The sequence below is a fragment of the Hyperolius riggenbachi genome, chromosome 7, assembly GCF_040937935.1.
Source record: "Hyperolius riggenbachi isolate aHypRig1 chromosome 7, aHypRig1.pri, whole genome shotgun sequence".
NCBI classification, from domain to species: Eukaryota; Metazoa; Chordata; class Amphibia; order Anura; family Hyperoliidae; genus Hyperolius; species Hyperolius riggenbachi.
This window is the reverse complement of record NC_090652.1, coordinates 158,484,539-158,510,091: the sequence shown is the minus strand read 5'-3', so window position 1 is coordinate 158,510,091 and position 25,553 is coordinate 158,484,539. Positions and strand designations below refer to the sequence as shown.

General features: G+C 45.2%; 1 protein-coding gene across 4 annotated transcripts in view; it reads left to right on the top strand.

Moving 5' to 3' along the window:
• VPS35L (VPS35 endosomal protein sorting factor like) overlaps positions 1-25,553 on the top strand; it is a 184,808-nt gene that overhangs the window by 92,677 nt on the left and 66,578 nt on the right. For all 4 annotated transcript variants that reach the window (XR_011022754.1, XM_068244800.1, XM_068244802.1 and 1 more), the window contains exons 17-24: positions 7,093-7,209; positions 12,361-12,414; positions 16,390-16,470; positions 19,739-19,801; positions 19,922-20,007; positions 22,865-22,945; positions 23,768-23,831; positions 25,298-25,396. Coding sequence is in view for 3 of the 4 variants with exons in the window: in XM_068244800.1 (XP_068100901.1) it covers positions 7,093-7,209; positions 12,361-12,414; positions 16,390-16,470; positions 19,739-19,801; positions 19,922-20,007; positions 22,865-22,945; positions 23,768-23,831; positions 25,298-25,396 (645 nt within the window). In the remaining variant the exon portion in view is untranslated. The remainder of the gene's footprint in view (positions 1-7,092; positions 7,210-12,360; positions 12,415-16,389; positions 16,471-19,738; positions 19,802-19,921; positions 20,008-22,864; positions 22,946-23,767; positions 23,832-25,297; positions 25,397-25,553) is intronic.

Genomic DNA, 25,553 nt, shown 5'->3' with positions numbered 1-25,553 from the left:
GCGTGCAGGCAGAGATGCTGTATGTGCGGGGACTGACTTAGTCTTGGGGCGGGCAGCAGCCCTCCGGGATCCATGCCTCATTCATTTTTATAAAGGTGAGGTACTTAACACTTTTGTGACTTAGGCGACTTCTCTTCTCTGTGACAATGCCTCCAGCTGCGCTGAAGGTCCTTTCTGAGAGGACGCTTGCGGCAGGGCAGGAGAGAAGTTGGATGGCAAATTGGGACAGCTCTGGCCACAGGTCAAGCCTGCGCACCCAGTAGTTCAAGGGTTCCTCATCGCTGTTCACAGCAGTGTCTACATCCACACTTAAGGCCAGGTAGTCGGCTACCTGCCGTTCCAGGCGTTGGTGGAGGGTGGATCCGGAAGGGCTACGGCGAGGCGTTGGACTAAAGAACGTCCGCATGTCCGACATCACCATGAGATCGCTGGAGCGTCCTGTCTTTGACTGCGTGGACACGGGAGGAGGATTAGTGGCAGTGGTACCTTGCTGGCGTTGTGCCGTCACATCACCCTTAAAGGCATTGTAAAGCATAGTTGACAGCTGGTTCTGCATGTGCTGCATCCTTTCCACCTTCCGGTGAGTTGGTAACAGGTCCGCCACTTTGTGCCTGTACCGAGGGTCTAGTAGTGTGGCCACCCAGTACAGCTCATTCCCCTTGAGGTTTTTTATACGGGGGTCCCTCAACAGGCAGGACAGCATAAAAGACGACATCTGCACAAAGTCGGATCCAGTACCCTCCATCTCCTCTTGCTCTTCCTCAGTGACGTCAGGTAAGTCAACCTCCTCCCCCCAGCCGCGAACAATACCACGGGAAGGTTGCGCAGCACAAGCCCCCTGCGACGCCTGCTGCGGTTGTTCTCCTGCCGCTGTCCCCTCCTCCTCCTCCTCCTCCCCCAAAGAAACACCTTGCTCATCATCCTCTGAGTCTGACTCATCTTCTGCACATGACCTCTCTTCTTCCTCCTCCTCCCCCCTCTGTGCTGCCGCAGGTGTTGAGGAAACAGCTGGGTCTGATGAAAATTGGTCCCATGCCTGTTCCTGCCGTAACGGTTCCTGGTCACGCTCATTCGCAGCTTCATCCGCCACTCTACGCACAGCACGCTCCAAGAAGTACGCGTAGGGAATTAAGTCGCTGATGGTGCCCTCACTGCGGCTCACCAGGTTGGTCACCTCCTCAAACGGCCGCATGAGCCTGCATGCATTTTTCATCATTGTCCAGTTGTCGGGCCAGAACATCCCCATCTTCCCAGACTGTTTCGTTCTACTCCAGTTGTAGAGGTACTGGGTGACGGCTTTCTTCTGTTCTAGCAGGCGGGAGAACATGAGGAGGGTCGAGTTCCAACGAGTGGGGCTATCGCAAATGAGGCGTCTCACCGGCATGTTGTTTTTACGCTGAATTTCTGCAAATCGTGCCATGGCTGTGTAAGAGCGCCTCAAATGCCCACAGAACTTCCTGGCCTGCTTCAGGACATCCGCTAAGCCAGGGTACTTTGCCACAAATCTTTGAACCACCAGATTCATGACATGTGCCATGCAGGGTATGTGTGTCAGCTTCCCCATATGCAAAGCGGCAAGCAGATTGCTGCCGTTGTCGCACACCACGTTGCCTATCTCCAGGTGGTGCGGGGTCAGCCACTCATCCACCTGTTTCTTAAGAGCAGCCAGGAGAGCTGCTCCAGTGTGACTCTCCGCTTTGAGACAAGCCATGTCTAAGATGGCGTGACACCGTCGTACCTGGCATGCAGCATAGGCCCTGCGGAGCTGGGGCTGTGTAGCTGGAGAGGAGAACTGCCACTCAGCCAAGGAGGAGGAGGAGGACAGCGAAGAGCATGTAGCAGGAGGAGAGAAGGTGGCAGGAGGCCTGCCTGCAAGCCGTGGAGGTGTCACAATTTGGTCCGCCGCTTTCTGCTTGCCATCGTTCACCACCAGGTTCACCCAATGGGCTGTGTAGGTAATGTAGCGGCCCTGCCCGTGCTTGGCAGACCAGGCATCCGTGGTCAGGTGTACCCTTGACCCAACGCTCTTCGCAAGAGATGACACCACTTGCCTCTCAACTTCACGGTGCAGTTGGGGTATGGCCTTTCTGGAAAAATAAGTGCGGCCTGGCATCTTCCACAGCGGTGTTCTGATGGCCACAAATTTACGGAAGGCCTCAGAGTCCACCAGCCGGTATGGTAACAGCTGGCGAGCTAACAGTTCCGCCACGCCAGCTGTCAGACGCCGGGCAAGGGGGTGACTGGCCAAAAGTGGCTTCTTCCGCTCAAACATTTCCTTCACGGACACCTGACTGCTGCTGTGGGCAGAGGAGCAGGAACCGCTCAAGGGCAGAGGCGGAGTGGAGGAGGGTGCCTGTGAAGGTGCAAGGGAGAGAGCGGCATAAGCAGATGATGCACCTGAAGGGAGGAAGAGGAGAAGGAGGGTGACTTTGCTTTTGTGTGCTGCTGCTGCTTTTGCTCAGGTGGCCATCCCATTGCTGTTTGTGCCTTTTCTGCAGGTGCCTTCGTAAGGCACTTGTCCCTACGTGAGTGTTGGCCTTTCCACGGCTCAATTTTTGTTGGCAGAGCGAACAGATGGCTTTGGTCCGATCTGAGGCACACACATTAAAAAATTTCCACACCGCTGAGCCACCCTGGGATGTGGGCACCTCAGCAGCTGATGCTGAAGGGCAAGTTGGCTGGCTGTACATAGGTGGCGAATCTGGCGATACATGGTGCCGGACTCTGCCACCAGCTGTTTCTGACGAAGAGCTGCCCCAGCTTCTTTCAGCAACTTCTATCCTCCTACTACTCTCTGACTCCCCCTCTGAACTGTCCCCCTCTTCATCTCCTCTATTGGGAACATACAGAGGATCCCTATCATCGTCATCATCGTAATCATCCTGCCCCGCTTCGCTTGCCTCAGAAAAATCCAAATGTGTAGGTCCTTCATCCTCCTTACACGTTACATCCATAGTGTTGTCGCGTAACGCAGACATATGAGCTGGTGAAAATTCATCTGGCTGTAACAATGGCTGTGCATCAGTGATTTCACCACCACTAAATAATTCTTGCGAAGTGTCAAATGCAGCGGAAGTGGTGCTAGTAGTAGCGCTGGTGGCTGAGCAAGATGAGGTGTTCTGTGTCGCTAAATACTCAACCACGTCCTGACAATCTTGGGAGGTGATGGGACGTGCCTTCTTCCGAGCACTGTACTGTGGGCCAGGTCCACACGAAATTACATTTACACGACCTCGCGCAGACCTGCCGGGTGGCCTTCCTCTGCCTCTGCCACTACCTCTTCCTCTTCCTCTACCTGTTTTGTCCATATCGGGTATGCACGGAGTGGTATATCACACTGCGTGCACTCACGTAGGTAGGTGGGTTCACTTAACTGCACAGGTATGCGCACTGATGCGGTGGGTTCACTGAACAGTACAGGTATACAGTGGCGGGTTCACTGAACACAACAGGTATGCAGTGGCGTGTTCACTAAACAGGTATACAGTGGCAGGTCCACTGAACAGAACAGGTATACAGTGGCAGGTCCACTGAACAGAACAGGTATACAGTGGCGGGTCCACTGAACAGAACAGGTATACAGTGGCGGGTTCACAGAACAGGTATGCAGTGGCAGGTTCACTGAACACAACAGGTATGCAGTGGCGTGTTCACTAAACAGGTATACAGTGGCAGGTCCACTGAACAGAACAGGTATACAGTGGCGGGTTCACAGAACAGGTATACAGTGGCGGGTCCACTGAACAGAACAGGTATACAGTGGCGGGTTCACAGAACAGGTATACAGTGGCGGGTCCACTGAACAGAACAGGTATACAGTGGCGGGTTCACAGAACAGGTATACAGTGGCGGGTCCACTGAACAGAACAGGTATACAGTGGCGGGTTCACAGAACAGGTATACAGTGGCAGGATCACTGAACAGGTATGCAGTGGCAGGATCACAGTACAGGTATGCAGTGGGCTGAGGGCTCACTGAACAGAACAGGTATGCTGTGGCAGGATCACTGAACAGCTATGCAGTGGCAGGATCACAGTACAGGTATGCAGTGGGCTGAGGGCTCACTGAACAGAACAGGTATGCTGTGGCAGGATCACTGAACAGGTATGCAGTGGCAGGATCACAGTACAGGTATGCAGTGGGCTGGGGGCTCACTGAACAGAACAGGTATGCTGTGGCAGGATCACTGAACAGGTATGCAGTGGCAGGATCACAGTACAGGTATGCAGTGGGCTGAGGGCTCACTGAACAGAACAGGTATGCTGTGGCAGGATCACTGAACAGGTATGCAGTGGCAGGATCACAGTACAGGTATGCAGTGGGCTGAGGGCTCACTGAACAGAACAGGTATGCTGTGGCAGGATCACTGAACAGCTATGCAGTGGCAGGATCACAGTACAGGTATGCAGTGGGCTGAGGGCTCACTGAACAGAACAGGTATGCTGTGGCAGGATCACTGAACAGGTATGCAGTGGCAGGATCACAGTACAGGTATGCAGTGGGCTGAGGGCTCACTGAACAGAACAGGTATGCTGTGGCAGGATCACTGAACAGGTATGCAGTGGCAGGATCACAGTACAGGTATGCAGTGGGCTGGGGGCTCACTGAACAGAACAGGTATGCTGTGGCAGGATCACTGAACAGCTATGCAGTGGCAGGATCACAGTACAGGTATGCAGTGGGCTGAGGGCTCACTGAACAGAACAGGTATGCTGTGGCAGGATCACTGAACAGCTATGCAGTGGCAGGATCACAGTACAGGTATGCAGTGGGCTGAGGGCTCACTGAACAGAACAGGTATGCTGTGGCAGGATCACTGAACAGCTATGCAGTGGCAGGATCACAGTACAGGTATGCAGTGGGCTGAGGGCTCACTGAACAGAACAGGTATGCTGTGGCAGGATCACTGAACAGGTATGCAGTGGCAGGATCACAGTACAGGTATGCAGTGGGCTGAGGGCTCACTGAACAGAACAGGTATGCTGTGGCAGGATCACTGAACAGGTATGCAGTGGCAGTATCACAGTACAGGTATGCAGTGGGCTGAGGGCTCACTGAACAGAACAGGTATGCTGTGGCAGGATCACTGAACAGGTATGCAGTGGCAGGATCACAGTACAGGTATGCAGTGGGCTGAGGGCTCACTGAACAGAACAGGTATGCTGTGGCAGGATCACTGAACAGCTATGCAGTGGCAGGATCACAGTACAGGTATGCAGTGGGCTGAGGGCTCACTGAACAGAACAGGTATGCTGTGGCAGGATCACTGAACAGGTATGCAGTGGCAGGATCACAGTACAGGTATGCAGTGGGCTGAGGGCTCACTGAACAGAACAGGTATGCTGTGGCAGGATCACTGAACAGGTATGCAGTGGCAGGATCACAGTACAGGTATGCAGTGGGCTGAGGGCTCACTGAACAGAACAGGTATGCTGTGGCAGGATCACTGAACAGCTATGCAGTGGCAGGATCACAGTACAGGTATGCAGTGGGCTGAGGGCTCACTGAACAGAACAGGTATGCTGTGGCAGGATCACTGAACAGGTATGCAGTGGCAGGATCACAGTACAGGTATGCAGTGGGCTGAGGGCTCACTGAACAGAACAGGTATGCTGTGGCAGGATCACTGAACAGCTATGCAGTGGCAGGATCACAGTACAGGTATGCAGTGGGCTGAGGGCTCACTGAACAGAACAGGTATGCTGTGGCAGGATCACTGAACAGCTATGCAGTGGCAGGATCACAGTACAGGTATGCAGTGGGCTGAGGGCTCACTGAACAGAACAGGTATGCTGTGGCAGGATCACTGAACAGGTATGCAGTGGCAGGATCACAGTACAGGTATGCAGTGGGCTGAGGGCTCACTGAACAGAACAGGTATGCTGTGGCAGGATCACTGAACAGCTATGCAGTGGCAGGATCACAGTACAGGTATGCAGTGGGCTGAGGGCTCACTGAACAGAACAGGTATGCTGTGGCAGGATCACTGAACAGCTATGCAGTGGCAGGATCACAGTACAGGTATGCAGTGGGCTGAGGGCTCACTGAACAGAACAGGTATGCAGCCAGGAAGAAGTTAAGCCTAACTAATCTTTCCCTGAGAGACAGTCTGCAGCAGCTCGCCCTACTCTGACTAATGCAGGCACACAAGTGGCCGTAATGGCCGCCGCTGCCTGCCTTATATAAGGGGGGGTGGGGCTCCAGGGGCTAGTGTAGCCTAATTGGCTACACTGGGCCTGCTGACTGTGATGTAGAGGGTCAAAGTTGACCCTCAGGTGCATTATGGGGCGAACCGAACTTCTTCCGCAAAAGGTTCGCGTGCGGGTACCCGCACGCGAACCACCTAAGTTCGCGCGAACCCCGTTCGCCGGCGAACCGTTCGGCCCAACTCTAATTAGCACACAGAGGCTGGTTCTGCATATAATTACCAGCCTCTGTTACTATACTGTCGGCCCCCCCCCTGCACTCTGCTGACCTCCATAAAACACAAACCGCCGTGCTAGCGACAAGCAGCGTGCCACTAGCAGGTTGTTTACATGCAGACTGTCACTCTCCGCCGCTTCCCCCCCCCCCCTCCTCTATAGGGACACAGGCAGGGAGCGGCGGAGAGTGATAGTCTGCATGTAAACTGCCTGCTAGCGACACGCTGCATGTCGCTAGTCAATGGAGCAGAGCCACAAAGTGATTGTGATTTGCTAAAATCACAATTGTGCATCCTGCGCAATTCCTGCATAACTTTCAGAGCGATTCAATAGAAGGGAATTTACTCATTTTTAAGTTGCAAAATTGCTCTCAACGTTTTGAGTGCTTTTGCAAATACAAGTGGGTGTCCAGCCTTGCATGGATTTTATCTTGCGCCACCAGTGATTATGGTTACTTTAAGAGAATTTCATCATTACAAACCTAGTGTTTCCTTATGCATAGAATGTATACAAATGCAGTAAAGCAGACACTATGGCTAATTGCTGGCATCCACCAGCCTGTGTCTGCCCAGCGCATTATTAGAAGTACAAGATAAAGCCATTGATGGTGTTGGCAGTGCTGTCTTGTGAGGTCTCAGGAATGCTTAATCAGCCAAGCTTTGTTTTTCAGCACCTATTATTCCGCTCACTGGGATTGAATTTGGCTTTGGCTGACCCTCCTGAAAATGACAGACTCCAGATTTTAAATGAAGCATGGAAAGTCATCACAAAGCTGAAAATCCCACAGGTATGGTGTTTCTAGCATACAGTGTTCATGTACTCTGTTCTGATTTTCATGCTTTCCCTGAACAGCTTTTTACAGGGCAATGCGAGCGAATATATCCAACATGAGCATTGAACTAAACATGGCTGTACTTTCTGTTCACTTTGGGTTAAATACAGTTGTCTCCGCAGTAGAAAAAGCTACTCTAAGGTGCCCATTAATGGTGGGATTTTTAGCAAAATATATTTTGAATAACAGCATGCAGATCGAAAGAAACGATCATATTTACTCCATTAACAGCATTAAAGAATTCCAACTTCAAATTCTCTCTAATCCAGTGACAATTGTATTTATTAATAAACCGACCACTCTAATCAACCATTTATCTACGGAAATGATCAATAATGTATATCAATATATTATATTGTATTAATAATAATAATTCAAGATCGATTGTGCCCACCATCTTCTTTTTTTTTTTTTTTTTTTTTTTTTTACAATGTCATTGAAAATATGACTGTTCAGTAACAATCATATTTAGACACCGTAAGAACAAATCTGCCCACTTACAACTGGATCAAAATGGCATATGTACTGGTCCAAGCCTTATCCCCATACAGCCAAGCCAATTCCTGCCATGTACTGATGAGGACCAAAAGTCCAAAACAGGCTGTCTACACGTGGGTTTGATGTGGCTGTGTAAAAATGTAAAGCTATAGGCTTGCTATACACCAGCAGTTCTGGATGGGAGCCTGGCTTATGGGGCGAAAAGAGATAATTTGCGTATTCAGTAATGGTGCATTCCTGGCAACCACAAATGTTAACTTATACAGTGGAGGAAATAATTATTTGACCCCCTCACTGATTTTGTAAATTTGTCCAATGACAAAGAAATGAAAAGTCTCAGAACAATATCATTTCAATGGTAGGTTTATTTTAACAGTGGCAGATAGCACATCAAAAGGAAAATCGAAAAAATAACCTTAAATAAAAGATAGCAACTGATTTGCATTTCATTGAGTGAAATAAGTTTTTGAACCCCTACCAACCATTAAGAGTTCTGGCTCCCACAGAGTGGTTAGACACTTCTACTCAATTAGTCACCCTCAGGACACCTGTCTTAACTAGTCACCTGTATAAAAGACACCTGTCCACAGAATCAATCAATCAAGCAGACTCCAAACTCTCCAACATGGGAAAGACCAAAGAGCTGTCCAAGGATGTCAGAGACAAAATTGTAGACCTGCACAAGGCTGGAATGGGCTACAAAACCATTAGCAAGAAGCTGGGAGAGAAGGTGACAACTGTTGGTGCGATTGTTTGAAAATGGAAGGAGCACAAAATGACCATCAATTGACCTCGCTCTGGGGTTCCATGCAAGATCTCACCTCGTGGGGTGTCAATGGTTCTGAGAAAGGTGAAAAAGCATCCTAGAACTACACGGGAGGAGTTAGTGAATGACCTCAAATTAGCAGGGACCCATGTCACCAAGAAAACCATTGGAAACACATTACACCGCAATGGATTAAAATCCTGCAGGGCTCGCAAGGTCCCCCTGCTCAAGAAGGCACATGTGCAGGCCCATCTGAAGTTTGTCAATGAACACCTGAATGATTCTGTGAGTGACTGGGAGAAGGTGCTGTGGTCTGATGAGACCAAAATAGAGCTCTTTGGCATTAACTCAACTCGCTGTGTTTGGAGGAAGAAAAATGCTGCCTATGACCCCCAAAACACCGTCCCCACCGTCAAGCATGGAGGTGGAAACATTTTGCTTTGGGGGTGTTTTTCTGCTAAGGGCACAGGACAACTTAATCGCATTAACGGGAAAATGGACGGAGCCATGTATCGTGAAATCCTGAACGACAACCTCCTTCCCTCTGTCAGGAAACTGAAAATGGGTCGTGGATGGGTGTTCCAGCACGACAATGACCCAAAACATACAGCAAAGGCAACAAAGGAGTGGCTCAAGAAGAAGCACATTAAGGTCATGGAGTGGCCTAGTCAGTCTCCGGACCTTAATCCAATAGAAAACCTATGAAGGGAGCTCAAGCTCAGAGTTGCACAGAGACAGCCTCGAAACCTTAGGGATTTAGAGATGATCTGCAAAGAGGAGTGGACCAACATTCCTCCTAAAATGTGTGCAAACTTGGTCATCAATTACAAGAAACGTTGACCTCTGTGCTTGCAAACAAGGGTTTTTCCACGAAGTATTAAGTCTTTTATTGTTAGAGGGTTCAAAAACTTATTTCACTCAATGAAATGCAAATCAGTTGCTATCTTTTATTTAAGGTTATTTTTTTTCGATTTTCCTTTTGATGTGCTATCTGCCACTGTTAAAATAAACCTACCATTGAAATGATACTGTTCTGAGACTTTTCATTTCTTTGTCATTGGACAAACTTACAAAATCAGTGAGGGGTCAAATAATTATTTCCTCCACTGTAGCTGAATTATTGCAAATTTCCTTGTTTTAAGAAGGCAAATCACACCAAGCATACTGTATGTTATTAGATTTGTGATCGATTAGGTTAAAGAGTGATCTATCCCTGCTGCTGTTCAGTTACCTGCATTATAATCTTTCACCACTAAATCTAAAATGTGATTTAACTACTTCAGGCTACAGTGTTGTTATACCTTATGCATCCGAACAACTTTCACCTCCCATTCATTTGCCAATAATTTTATCACTAATTATCACATTGAAATGATCTATATCTTGTTTTTTCTGCCACCATTTAGGCTTTCTTTGGATGGTACATTTTATCTAAGAATTATTTTATTCAAAATCCATTTTAACAGGAAGATTAAGAAAGAAATGGAAAAAAATCATTATTTTTCAGTTTTTGGCCATTATAGTTTGAAATTAATACATTCTACCATAATTAAAACCCATGTATTTTATTTGCCAATTTGTCCCGGTTATTACACCATTTAAATTATGTCCCTATTGCAATGTATGGCGCCGATATTTTATTTGGAAATAAAGGTGCATTTTTCAATTTGCGTCCATCATTTATTTACAAGATTATAATTTAAAAAATTATAGTAATATACTCTTTTGACATGCATATTAAAAAAGGTCAGACCCCTAGGTAACTATTTATGTTGTTTTTTTGTTTGTTTTTTGTTTTTTTTATTGTAATTTTTTTTTTTCATTAAAATTTTATTTGGGTAACTTTTGGTGTGGGAGGTAAACAGTTAATATTAAATGTAATAATATGTGTGTATTTAATACAAAATGTATGAGGATGTAGTTTTACTACCGTATTTGGCCACAAAATGGCCACAGTGAAAAAAAATTTTTTTTTTTGTCCTGGAAGCATAAGGAGAACCTTTTTTTTTTTTTTTGCGTAGAAAGATTGCGGCCTCTGATAAGACGCCATCTTTTCTGGCGGGGACTTAGATCAATGAATGGGAACCATGTTCCCATTCATTGATCTCAGGGCTAACAGAAGGCGGCTATATCCATCCAGATAGACCTAAGTGGTTAAAGGAAAATTTAAGAAAGGTGGGAGCAGGCATGTGTAGTGGGCTCTCCTGATGCCCACCGCTCCCCCTGTTCTCCTCCGCTCCCCTCTGTTACTGCGTACCAATGCCCTAAACTTACTTTCCTGGTCGAGTGGTCACAGCTTACTGCGCAGGTGCTGCCCAGCGGATGCGCATCCTTGAACTCGTGCCTGCGGCCGGAAGCGCTCTGCGCATGCTCGCTACGTAGTTGTGACCATCAGTGATATAGTTACTTTAAGAACATTTTTATTACCAATCTAGTGTTTCCTTCTGCACTAGAGCAGACACTATGGCTAATTGCTGGCTTCCAACAGCCTGTGTCTGCCCAGCATGTTAAGGTATCCTTTAACCTCCCTGGCGGTACGCAGTTTATAAGGCTGCGTCCGCGGGAGGGATTTTTGTGATAAAACTTGTTTTAATCTTCGTAGCTAGCACTAGGCTAGCTACCTGTGGCCCCTAAGTCCCCCGGCACCTATCTGCTCCCCCCGATCGCCACCAGTAATATTTACCCAGCCGCGATCCCGCGAGAGACGGAGCTTCCCATTTAGCTTTAGTCGTCGCCATGGCGACGATCGGACATGACGTCATCAATGTCATGACGTCATGCGCAGTCCCGATCCTCCCCATAGCAAAGCCTGGAGCTGATTGGGAGGCTGCGCCATCGCGGGATCCCTGGGGGTATGTATTGCGGCGGGGATCGGGGGGAGAGCGTAGGCACTTGAGGGGCACAGATAGCTAGCCAAGTGCTAGCTTAAGAAAATGGCACAAATTTAATTAAAATAAATCCTCCCGGGGCCATGCGATCCCCTGCGGCGGCTAGCCCGACACTGTCGGGCATACCGCCGGGGAGGTTAAAGAGAGGGACTCCAGTGAAAATAATGTAATAAAAAAAGTGCTTAATTTGTACAATAATTATGTACAAATGATTTAGTCAGTGTTTGCTTATTGTAAAATCTTTCCTCTCCCTGATTTACATTCAGACATTTATCACATGGTGACATTTTTACTGCTGTCAGGTGATGTCACTGGAACGAGATGCTGCTTGCTTTTTTGGGCAGTTGAAAATAGCTGTTATTTCCCACAGTATAACAATGCTCCCATTGTGATGTCAGGACCTCAGAGCTGTGAGGCGCTGACATCACACTGGGAGGGGTTTTACTACAAAATCAGCCATACAAAGTCCCCTGATGATCAGTTTGAGAACTGAAACTGAAAATGGTATTCAATCATTTGTTTGTTGTTTTTGGAAAAATTGATCATAAGTGTTTGGTATATTGGTTTGATTTTTCTCATTATTTGTTCAAGAGGAAAAATTGATCAGATTTCTCTGAACAAAAATCTACAAAATTGAATCATGACTTGCCACGTTAACTTGGCCCAGCACCAGCTTGGACTTTACAAAGGGTGTGAGCATTTGGAGTATTCTTTTAGAATGCTTCTTGATGCAGTACAAAGCTATGCAGATGTTGATTAGACGGTTCTTCACATATCTGCTTGGCTCAATTCCAGGTGTATGCTAAAATACAGTACTGATCTTGTATGAAAAGTCATTGGTAGTTGGATCTTGTGTTGTCATTGAGAATGTGTACCTAGTTTTGGCCACTCTACACAAACTTTTGTCAGTTGGGTACCTTTAAAGTTTTATCACGATCCACTTTTTGTTTTTAGGATTACATTAACTGTGCTGAAGTTTGGGTGGAATATACCTGCAGACATTTTACGGTGAGTCTAGCCCAAGTTGCTGTATGTTTTAAAGCCTTATATTCTTTTAATGTAAATACTGGTACAGTTACAATACAGTAAATTAGCAAGGCTCAGGGTTCTTGCATAGGGCACATAAGTACTTTACAGTAATTATATTAGGAAGTTCTCTCCTGCCAGGAAAGTGTGAGTTCCCGTTGCAGCTCTTGGCTGTAGATCCTCTTCCAGCAACAGCAAGGAAGGCGTGTCAGATCTGTGTTGAAGGAAATGTCTAGCTTTCGCCCTCTCCCACTTACTTCCTGACTACCTCCTGTGGTTGATGATTGTATAGGATGAGGAGTTTGGACAATTCACCAACTGTTATTTTGTCTAACCAAGCTGCATGAGTCATTTACACCGGAAATCAGTTTTTCAAACCCAGCAAGCCAGATAATAAAAAAATATATTACAAACCACATTTCCCCAACCTCTTCCTACTGCCTCGTCCAGTATCCGGAGTCCGGCTGTATGATTATGTTTACTGAACTGCGCCACTGCCTCTGCAGGCACATGGGGTTTGGCTACTTATTACCCGAACCCTGGCACCTGAATTGCTCAGTCAGTGCCACTATGCTGCAAATTATCATTTTTTGGTGGGGAATATAAGACGCACCTTTTCTCCCCCCAAAAAAGTCAGTGCCTCTTATATTCCGAATGTACGGTATCCCCAGGTGCAGAGTGCAGCAGAAGCAGTTGTTACCTATCCAGCCAGCGCAAATCCCTCCATCTGGTCTTTCTCTGACATAACAACAACGTGCTCCGAGCATCCTGTTTAAAAGGGTACTCTCTGTAAGAGTGGGCACGGGGCGTCTGCTATGCAAACTGCAGTTACAAATAGCGGTTTAAGGTGTGTGTGTGTGTGTGTGTGTGTGTGTGTGTGTGTGTGTGTGTGTGTGTGTGTGTTAACCATAAGCAGCACCAACTGATTTTTCAAGGCCATGTTTTGCGCCAAAAGTAATGCAGGATTGTCTGAACAGTAAAAAAAAAAAGCCATAAATGTAACCATTCTGAAAACTAGAGACCCTGGCCTACTCAGATATAGGGATGTAGGCGAACCCCTATGGGCCTGCACTACTTCCGGGTCGGTGTGTGTGTGTGTGTGTGTGTGTGTGTGTGTGTGGTGTTAGTTGTGGGAGGTGGGTGACTGTTTAGGCTGAAGTTCCTCTTTAACCTAACATACTGTTGTTAAGTTACACTAGTTATGTTAATTGAAATATGTAGGTAATATAATCTCTTACCCACCCTGTTTCACAAGAACAGGCAAATGTTTGATTTCATGAGGGCAGCCATCTTTTTGGTTGAAAGTAGGTGACAGGGAGCATGAGACACAGTTCCAACTGCCCTGTGTCCTCATCACCCATCCCAGTTGTTAGGCAACGAGAACAACAACATCAGAAATCCCATCATGCTTTGCACAGTATTGGGGAAAATGCCCGGGCAGTTTTCTTTGATGGGGTGGAGCTTAGCTTCTGTGCAGCCAAAAATGAGGCTTGGATAAGAAAAACAAAGTTCTGATGCTGTGAAACTGTTAAAGAAACACCAAGTCTTTTCTGTGCTGCTGAGTCGATTTTTAGTCCGGCGGTACACTTTAAGATTAGCTGCCCACTGCAAGGGTTAAGGTCAGTTGCCCACCAGGGGGTGCAAAGGGTTAGGTACGGCAGGGGGGAGGTTAAGTGTTAAACGCCACCAGGTGAAGGTCCTGTGTGAGAGTAGATATTTAGGTCATAGTAAAATATTGGTAAATATTACTGATATTTTACTATTTGAATGAAGTAGCAGAATACCGGTAAGTTTACAGATATTCTACTACTACCGATATCCTGCGCCATTTTTAACAAGGGCTTTTTTTCAAATGTATGCAAAAAAAAGTGCCCCAAATGGATACTTATTCAGGTAGAGGGAAGCCACTGGATTCTCTGGAGGCTTGGGCGCTCTGCGCAGGTGCATACCTCTTACGCCTGTGTGAGGCCCCATTCACACTTAGAAACGCAAAACGGCTGCGATTTTTGCAGGCGTTTTGCAGGAGTGATTTTTCCGCAATTTCACACAGAAAAATCACTGAACATTGCAGCGATTTTGCCGCAATCGCGTTTAGCGCTTCTATAGCACTGAAACGCGATCGCTGGGAAATCAGCTGAAAATGGTGCAGGCAACGCGTTTGCATTTCATGTTTTTGGGCGATTTGCAGCGATTAGCGCAAATCACCTAAGTAAGAACTGGCCCATAGGGTTTCATTACACAAGCGCTTTTAAAAAGCGCTAGAGTTTGAGCGTTTTGCCGAAATCGCGGCAAAAAGCGTTTTGCCACGATTTCGGCAAAACGCTCTAGTGTGAATGGGCCCTAATAGCACAGATCTGAATGGACACTTTTTTTTTCTTTTGAGCCCCATTTGCGGCTCCTTGATTAGCGCAGGTGCAAGCCTTCTTGTGCAGTGTGGCCGCTTTCATTCCCGTATAGAAGCATGGCCGCGAACTTCTGAAGGGCCCAGCGTTTAATCTGTGGTCATGAAGAGGTTGAGGGTCGCTTTCCCCTACCTATGTACCGTATTTTCCACCATATAAGACACACTTTTTTCCCCCAAGAAATGGGGATAAAATGTCACTGCGTCTTATACGGCAAAGGCAGGGAATACCCGAGTTACGATCGCCCGCCGTTACAAACCGCCGACCCGCCGCATCGTCGGGGATTTCCTGCATGATCCCAGCCGCATGTCTGTCACCTGTGTGGTAGCTCTGACAAGCCCCGTATTATATGTCTCAGCTCCTGTGTATAAAGTCTTTCCTTCCATCCCGCGTGGCCGCTTTATCCCGCCACCCCACTCCCCCTCCCCCCCCCCTTCTATGTCTCCCCGTGCCCGTTAAAAGTAGTGCCAGCCAGCGTATCTTACTGCATCCACGCCGCCCGGGGATTGCCGATGTCCTCACTTCTCGCTCTAGTGACCGGCGCTTGTGGAGATGACATGGGGGGTGGGGGGCTGGGACAAAGCGGCCATGCGGGATGGAAAGACTTCATACACAGGAGCTGAGACATATAATACGGGGCTTGTCAGAGTGGCCACACAGGTGACAGAAGGGGGAACATTAATACACGAGCGGAGACAGAGACCACACAGGGAGGGGATATGTAATACGCAGGGAGATACAGACAAGGGGGCTGGACAGAGGCTACACAGGGGTCAGGAGGGGGGCAGTCACAGAATAAGACAACACCACAGGGGACACCTGGGGACAGAAGCTGGACAGAGCAGCCACACAGAGGGCAGAAGGGGAGGGGGGACACCCAGCGACAGAAGAAGACACCTGGGGATACACAGGGGACACCTGGGGGCAGAATGGGACACACAGGAGGTCCAAGAGGACAGAAGGGGACTTCTGGGGACAGAAGGGCACATCATTATAAGACGCTCCTGGAATATGGACACACCAGGATTAGTATATTTTTTTTCCCCCTGATTTTTGCCCTCTAAACCTGTGCACGTCTTCTATTCCGGAGCGCCTTATATGGTGCGAAATAAGTATCTAAACCTGTGGATCTCACAGGTTTGCTTTCAACACAGTTATTCTATCACTTTAATGCTGCTTGTGAAAATTCATTTGATAATTCAAGTTCTCATCAAAAATGATCTGAAAATACAGTTTACACAAGCACAAAGTATAAATAGTTTGAATCACAAATTCCAGTTATCTATGGTTACTGTAGTTTGTTTCGTTTTATGTCAGGCTTGTTAGCATAGGAATTAAACTATTGTAGCAATGTTCCATAATTGGATATTGCGCCAGTGTGGAACTGCAGCAGCTGTTGCAGGCTGTAATCAATGGATGCATTACTGTTACTGTTTAATGAAATTCCAACTTTAATTCTCATTTGGCCAGTAGCTAAGTGTAGCTATTGCATGACTGGTGCTATGTTACTGTAAACAGCTGTGATACTAATGTCCTGTGTCGTCCTGATATTCAGAAGAGGGAAGTCAATACTATCTTGGCTGATGTCATTAAACACATGACCCCGGATCGGGCCTTTGAAGATGCATATCCACAGGTAACAAAACTGTTTGCTGTTTTTTTTTCTGCACTATTATTGAAACCCTCTGATTTGTACAGACAATCTTTGATTTTAAAGATTTATCCCTGGAAATAGACTAATTTTAAATAAAATTAGCAAGCCCGCATATTGCAAAGCTTTAGTGATAATATACTATCCTTTTAAATCATTTGTTTTATGGTGCCTGTTAACGGTACAATTTTTTCACCAAATGCGATCTTTCGATGTGATTTATACGATCAATTTGTATAGAAAATTTACCATTTATGAAGACAATCGATAAGGAACGATTCTTTGCTTGATTGCTAAATGGAATAAAATTGATCCAAAAATTGGATTTTATGATTGCATTTGAAGAAAGAATCGTTCAGCAAATGTGAACAATCAATAAATGCCTTCCAATTCGTTATAAACGTTCAAATGGCATTAAAAGATCGCATTTAGTGAAAAAATGTACTGTTAATGGGCACCATTAGATGCTTAAAGGGCAACTGAAGTGAGAAGACTATGGATGCTGCCATATTTATTTCCTTTTAAACAATACCAGTTGCCTGGCAGCCATGCTGGTCTATTTGGCTGCCGTAATGTCTAAACAACACCAGAAGCAAACGTGTAGATAATCTAGTCAGATCTGACAACAATGTCAGAAACACCTGATCTGCTACATGCTTGTTCAGGGGCTATGGAAAAAGTATTAGAGGCAGAGGAACAGCAGGGCTTCCAGGCAACTGGTATGGTTTAAAAGCAAAGAAATATGGCAGCCTCTATATCCTTCTCTATTCAGTTGTCCGTTAAGAAATAGTTGGTAAGCATTCATTTTCAGACATTGGCCTCAATTCACTAAGCTTATCTCCTGTCTTTAATAATGTTTCTAGAGTGATCACCATGGTGATATGGCATGTAGTATTCAGGAAACATCTTACCTCAGGCCAACCTAAAGTTAACACTTCTGTCTTTAAAATAACTCCAGAATTCTTAAGTTAAAGACAGGCTGTTAATTAACTGCGTGTGAAAATAACTACAGAGGAGGTAACAATTACAGAGGAGGTAAATTAAAGTGGATTCGAGGTGAACGTTTACTATTGCATAATTGTGTTCCTTTCCTATTGTTTATAGGGCATTCCTCAAGCCAAATACTTTTTTGTTTTGTTTTAATGCCCTATAAACTAAACAAGCCATGCCCACAGGGTTTCAGAGAGCCTTGGCAGTAGCAATGGCTCATGGGAGCTCAGTCTGGACAGGAGGAGGGGGAGGTGTTACTAGCCATTGATTTCAGAGGCAGAGGGCAGGAGGTAGGAGGAGGGGGGATTAGGTTTTTTTCACAGGCTGTGTGCTCAAGATGCAGATAAGCCTGCCTCTGTGTAATGTTTACAAACAACGTGGCTGCTGTCATTGTATCACAGGAAGAAATAATCATATTCTATTAAAGCTGTATGCAGACAGATTTTCTGTGTAAACTATCTAAACTTTAGATGAGATATATAGACAAGTTACTTGTTATAGTTAGTTTTTCATCGCGGATCCGCTTTAACTACAGAGGAAGTAACTTAAAGGAATACTATCGATACCCAAGTGTTCTAAAATGACAGTGTGCAAATAATGTCTAAGTAGCTGTGTAAACATTTTTCTACTTTTCATGTTAAATATCAGAGGCAAAAGCTGTAATTTATTGAGGGTAGGATTTAGCTATATTGGGACAAATCAATTGCAGAAGGGGTGACTGCTTCAATGCACAGCCAGAGTTGCATATCAGACTACAGAGAGCAAATATCAAACATCTCAAATTCTGAAAGCAAAAACAGTATGAAAAGCTGTGACAATTCGTTACATTTCCTCTGCTCTCTTCAGACAGGTTAGTCAGAAACACAGGACACAGAAGCTGCAGCTGTTGGGAGCTTGCTCTCTGTCACACACAGAGCTACACAGAGTTCACTGATCAAGTCAGCCGTCAGTTTTGGCGTCAGTAAAGTTTGAATGTATATTGATAACAGTAAACAAAAGAATTTGCTACTAAAATGTATACACCAGTACTTAGCAGCACTTCCCAAACAATTCCTGTGTCGATTGAAAAAAATATGTGAATCAATAGTATTCCTTTAAGGAATGAAGAGATAAGATGGCTCTCTCACTGCATGGTGGTAAGTTTTCTCTTGCCTTATTATCTCCAGCATGATCTTAGTGAATTGAGGCCATTGTCCCATGCTGCCTGACTTCTGTTTGTCTCTTAATAAGTCTGTCCATTAATAGGCTGAGACTGTAGTATAATCGTAAGTGCTATCCCTGATGGCTTGTTTGCTCCTTTAGTATGTGAATATAGCTCTTTACAAAATCCACTGTCTTGTCCCTTTGTATATTTCCCATCTTATACTCTGTCCTGGTTGTATACTTTTTATTCGGCATAAACCCTAATGGGATATGGTACAGCATGTACTCCTTTTGTATTATTATTTGTTACTACTCTAATGGCTACATTACCTTTTGGCCCTCTCCTTTTTTTTATGTGAGACCAATCGTAAGATTTGAAGTAATGAGTGGTGTTTTTACATTATTTAATGTCAAAAACAAAATGTTAGAAATACACATTTCTACGTCCTTCATTTTACACTGTATGTTTACATTATCGTTGCTTTGGAATCACTCATTATTCATGCATCATTATATTTTGCTTAAATATATTTGAGATCAAGTAGACAAAGTGATTGTAATGATTACTACTACTACTAGATTGTTTACTTGCTAGATTGGGCCATTCTCAAACCCAGTATGGCTACCTTCAGGCAAAATTATAGTCAAAATTCTTCATCTGTTCCAATAGATTTTTTTTTACACCATTATAATTTTTAAGAAACGCTGAGCTCTCCAGGCTGCCAATAGATTGTGGTTTTATCTCTCAGTGCAGGAAAAGAGTATCTTGGTGCAAGCAAAACTAATAGAAAGCTTTGCAATTTGACAACAACATTGTGCTGCTTAGAGATTGAACTAGATATTGCATTTGTATGCAAGTTGTCTGCTTTCACACTAGCTGCTATAACCAGTAGTTGGGTTAAGATTCACACAGACCACAAAGGAAGGTAGTATTACTATTTAGTCAATAAGAAATTTGGAGACAGATTTTAATTGTATGTTATGCTTATGCCAGACTTTTGTTCCAGTTTAACATCAACATTCAAAAATAATTGTGATAAATTGAGATACAATCATAAGTGCTAAGACAATATAAGTGCCAAATCAGACTTTTTGTTTATAACTGTCTTTCTTCTCACAGCTCCAGTCTGTAATTACTAAAGTTATTGCACATTTTCATGACTTCTCAGTATTGTTCTCTGTGGTAAGTAGGTTTTTTTTTCTTTGTTTTTCGTTTTCTTGGGAAGAGGAGATTATTATGTTGTTTTGTTTGAACAGTACTACAGATAAGCTTTACAATGAAATTACATCCTGCATATTTTAGGAGAAGTTCCTGCCATTTTTGGACATGTTCCAGAAAGAGTGTGTCCGAGTGGAGGTTTGCAAGTGCATCATGGAGGCTTTCAGAAAGTAAGTGTGTCATTTCCAAAAAATAAAGCAATAAAGCAGGAACTTTCTTAGCTAGAATTATAAATCTGGATGGTTAAGCAACCAGCATAACTGTAGGGAATAGAAAGAGTATACAGTAAAGAGCACTGTGACTAAGGGTTACAACTGATAGGAACTAGAATTTCTGTTTTATTTTTTGAGCTCTTTTTACAAGACAATAATGAATGCTACAAATTAAAGTTTTTCAAAACTGGTGGAATTTATTAAACATTTATTCAATGCCAGTTAAGGAGACAATTTGCAAAGCATGTGAGGTATTTTAAATCGGCATCAAGCATAACAGCATCAAGTCTCAATTTATGTGAATTTAGAAGGTTGAGGTAAAATAACAAAAAGTGGTCGTAGTATTAAAACGCCCAGTGTTTTTGACACTCATGCACACGTACAGGCGCACGCATCCGCACGTACGAACTAATGTGCACTTTAAAAGTTACAACCTGAGGTTTCCTCCAGCCCCTGGCAGCTTATCAGTCCCTCACCGCAGCTCTGGTGTCCTAGGACCCCCCTGATGCAGATGCCAACTTGGCCAGGTCAGCATCTTCTGTGTCTGTGTGTGGCCGTGCCGCTTGCGATCACGCTCGCTCACTTTTGTGCCTGCGCAATATGCTCCAGACCACATGATCGCGACCACAAGTGTCGAGACCTTTTGAGGTTGGCATCTGCAAAGGAGGCAGAACTGTGGTGAGGGACAGAGAGGCTGTGCCAGGGGCTGGAGGAAAACCCAGGTAAGTAGATCTTTTTTTCACCTCGCACCTGTTCTTTAAGGCAGGGTACACACTTGCAGGGCTGAACCGTTCACAGAAAAACCTTTGTATTAAACACGAACGCAAAAGCTGACGGAGACCCAGGAATGGCAGCGGAAAACGGCCCTACAAGTGTGTTCGCTGCTTTAAAGTGAACATGTGGGAGCCTGCACGTGTCGAAGTGGGTGCGTGTGCACTGTAGAATCATGTGCGTTTTGCCGTCCCTGGCAAAAAGCGCACAAACGCGTCTGGTATGTTCTCTGCCTAAAGGGAACTTAAACTAATAAAAAGCATTTCACTTACCTGGGACTTCTACCAGTACCCTGCACCCTGTACCTACAACTTACTGGAACGATCCTCTGGTCCCCCGCAGTGGCGTAGTTTCTAATGACTTTAGAAAAATATCTCCCATTTCCTCTCAGTAGTCTTCCAACATCAGTATAAAAGTAAAAAACAAGCAAACTAACATATAAATACCTTAATTTCCATATAACCAGTGCCAATCACGTCACTACCACCTCTACGTGTACTTCCAATTTTTGGATCAGGCTGGGAGAGGGGAGGAATGTAGAAATGCAGCCGTGATAGAAGAAAACCTGCTTTAGTTGTGCAATGTGCAGTGAAGGAAATGCAGAAGCTTTCCTGCTTTCTTTCAATGCACCATACTGGCTTTTATATGGTTTTCAGATAATGTCCATTGGCATACGCAAGGGGGGGGGGGGGGGATTACAGCTGCCCAGAACCCCCCTCAGACCAGGGCCGGTGCAGAGTCTGGGACAGGCACAAGTTCAGATACCAGAATATCTGCAGGCTGCTCAGAGCACCATGCTGCTGCCTGCACTATGTGGGGCCTGCTCGCTTTCTTTTCCTGCTACAGTTGACTTTGGATGTAGCAGCAGTGTGTATACAGAGCAGGGAGCAGCTCTGGGGAACTTAAAGGCTCATACACATGAGCCACAGAGGTGGCTCGAGCCATAAAAAAAAAAAAAGCAGTGACAGCTCGTCGCCAGGTCCCTCTGTGCATCAGCCGTACACACGGCGCACAGAGGGACACAGATTAGGCGGAAGCTGTCGCCGAAGGTTCGTCCCCCCGCCGGATGCTCCATACATTGTGTATGGAGTTGCTGTCGCTAGTCCGCATACACACGGCGGACTAGCGACTGTTGCGGCGACAGCTGTTGCAGGCGATTGACCGCGCCAATCGCCCGGCAACAGCAGCGACGAGTGATGGTTCGGGGTGCGCGCCTGTCGCCGCAACACGTGCGTGCCACGTGGTTGCGGTGACAGTTGTAGCCCGTGAGTATGAGGCTTAACAGTCAGGTAATAGCACAGCCCTGTGCCCTGCTGGGTGAAGGCTTGCTTCACTTCCCCTTCATTACCATTGTCTGCTGTCCTCATTATTATCTGTATCCAAACTGCTCCTGATCGATCCCGTTGTCGATCAGAAGCAGATCTGACATTTAGGAAATAATTGTCAGATCCTGTCAGTCGGACGGGAAATTGCATTATGTGCACCCAGCATGATGTCCTGCTATATTATTATACTGTATTGTGTGTGGCTGAGATAGACCTTTCAGGAATCCCCCCTTGAAAACCCTGGGTTTGCCCCTGATGTCTGCTGCTCTTAATCTCTCCCTTGCTCTTTCCTTCTCACTGGCCTATTCTCTCTCCCTTGTTATTTGCCTCTCTCTTGTTCTTTTCCTCTCACTAGCTCTTTCTCTCTTGCCATTTTCCCTTCATTTCCCTTGCCTTCATTGTGTAATACCTTTACTTCTCACTTGCTCTTCCCCTCTCTCACAGTTTTCCATCTCCATTTCCCTATTCCTCTCTTGCTTATTCCTCGCTTGCTTATCCCCCACTCTCTTGCTTTTCTCCTCTCTCCACCTTTTCCTTGTTCCTTCCCTCTTTCACCTTTCCCTATTCTCCCTATTTCGTTCGCCTTTTCCCTCATATACCCTTCTCCCTCTTCACCCCTCTCCCACTCGTTCCTGGTTGAAATTGCAACAGCGGAGTAAGATTTAGATGATGTGCTCAATTCTGTGTGTATGTTTTAATGTTTTGTGTGTTTGCTATAGGCATCAGCAAGAAGTTACTAAGGATCCAGTGATTCTGAATGCTCTGCTTCATGTCTGCAAAATGATGCATGATTCTGTAAAGTAAGATTTTCCTTATCATATCATTTTTATTTTTACATTTTAAGCAGAAACCGGGAGATTGTACTTACTTTATTTTTATTTTTTTTTATATATACCGTATATAACTCAGCATGATAATTTAGTTAGATTTGCAGAGAATCACTTGCTTATGAATATACTCAGTCATCCACGGATTGATATACAAAGTCTAGAGATGATAATGAACACTGTGGCATTAGTCGACTGACCTTTTCTTGGATTTCTCTCACAGAAGCTATTTTCACACCATATCAACAAAAATACCTTTTTAGGCACCAACAATCAAAAAAACAAAAAAAACAAAACACTCGAAATGGGTTGTTCAAACAAATATAAGTTTGGTGTTACTTTTCTTTAGGGCCCTTTCACACTGGCGCGGTGCGTTGTGGCAAATTGCACGCGTCACTTCCTGCTTGGTCGATTGTCAGACAGGGAACACCGGGTACTAACGTGGTGTTCATTGGAGGCCTGTTTTTGGTGGTGCGGTGCGACGGTTGCGACGCATCGCCAATGCCAATTTACAGTGTGAAACCAGCCTAAAGCAAACCTGTGACAATAAAAAAAATGCATACAGGCGGTACCCTACTTTTCAGTTGTTTGTAAAGTGAATTTGTTTGTAAGTTGAGTCCTGTGTTAAACAGTGAAACTTGGATAAATGGTTTATTTTCAGACCTCTCTGGAAGTGGACATAGTATAAATTGTTTTTCGGTTTTCAATGTGCTTTAAACAACTGTATATAAATCACTGTGGATTTGGGTAAGGCAATAAAATGAAGTGACGCTGGTTTTTTTTTTTTTTGTGCAGCGCTTTGACACTGGAGGATGAGAAGAGGACCCTGTCCCATCTTATTAATGGATTCATTAGAATGGTGAGAATGTTACTTTGCCTATTGGTTATATTATTTTTTTTATAAGTAATTGAATAATTCTAATGCTGGGTAATGCATTCCAACACTTCCCATTTGCGTACATGCAGGAAGGTGTAATCTAACTTATGATCTACACATGAGACCGATTTTGAAGTGAGTTAAGGGGTATGCAGGGGCATAACTATAGACGGGATGCAGCCACAGGGGGCCAAGTGGGGGGAGAAGTTTGTTTCCTGTCCTGAGAGACTGACAACTAAGGGCACAGAGAGAAAAAACTTTCTGCTCTCTGCCCAATTGTTCTAATGACTGCATCTGATCAACCACTGATAAGGAATCCTACAAAGATTTGTAGATTGTCCCTATTTAGAGTGCAGCAGGGTGTACAGCTGCGCCCTGCCACCTCCGCTTCCTCCTGAATTGCTCTGTACTGTAGTGATGCTGGAGAAGTCTGCAGAGCCAGTTCTGCTCCATCAGAGATGGACAGAGTGAGTGTAATAAGCTGAGGCTGGGAGTACACTCGTCTGTTTGTGTGTTTTCCGTATGCATTTTCTGCACACCATGTGTGGGCGCAGTGATAAAACGTGCATGTTTTCTCAGGTACAGACAAATGTCCTGATCCGATGGACATGTGCAAACCAAAATACAGTAATTTTATGTTTGTAGAAGTAAAGAATAGCTCCAGATTATACAGTATGCAAAGATTAGATATGGTCAATGAAATACTAATAATTCCAGCTTGCTCGAATTCAAATTGTGTGCAATGTGGACTTGGGCCATTCAAATGCATTTCCTGCCACATTTAACTGGCCCTCTTCCCAAACTGCATGTAATTTCTAGTACATACTTTGGGGTGAAGTTTATTAGATTGACAGTAGGTGTCTCCCTGTGTCATGCTCTTTTTTTTTTTTTCTTCTTCCCCCTACTCCATTCTTGCCTGTTATTGAGCAGATGTAACGTTCTGTTTTAATATACTGTAGTTGCATCTTACTTTTCCTGGCAGTCAAGTTCTGTTCTTACCTGACTGTATTTTATAAAAAATATTGTTCTTGCATGCCGTATATGCACCACTTAAAATACTGGTATAAAAGCAACAGGAACACAGTAGTGTGCTGGACACAGAGCTTCTTACTGCACAGCTGGTCCTGCAATCAACCAGTATCTCTGTGTTCAGCAACACTGATAACTGTTAGTGCATGGCTTGCAGTGTAAAACACTACTGAACAATGCAGTGTGTAGGATACGTGGGTGGTGCATTTACTTTGCAATACTAGAGTGCAGGTTCGATTTCTGGTAAGGACGCTATCTGCATGAATTTGTAGGTTCTCCCTATATTTAAGTTTTTCAGTGTCCCTCTCTACCTACACCAGAAAGTCAATCCTGGCCTGGGGGTTGGAAGCTGGCACGGCCTTAACACTTAACCTGGCAGCATTGTGCCCTACCTTACATTGTCTTATTCTTATTTTCAGGTCTCCTTTGGGCGTGACTTTGAGCAGCAGCTCAGTTTCTATGTGGAAGCCAGGGCAATGTTCTGCAATCTGGAGCCTGTACTTGTCCAGTTGATTCATGTGAGTGTAAGCCATCTTTTCAGAAGCTGTGTCACTCAACATATCTTTGTCTAACTGCTGGTTACACATCAGGATTACATACACTGTGAGATGCTGGACTTGTGGAATAAACCACACTATTTTTATTTGGATCGCAGTGATGCCATAGGTCAGGGGT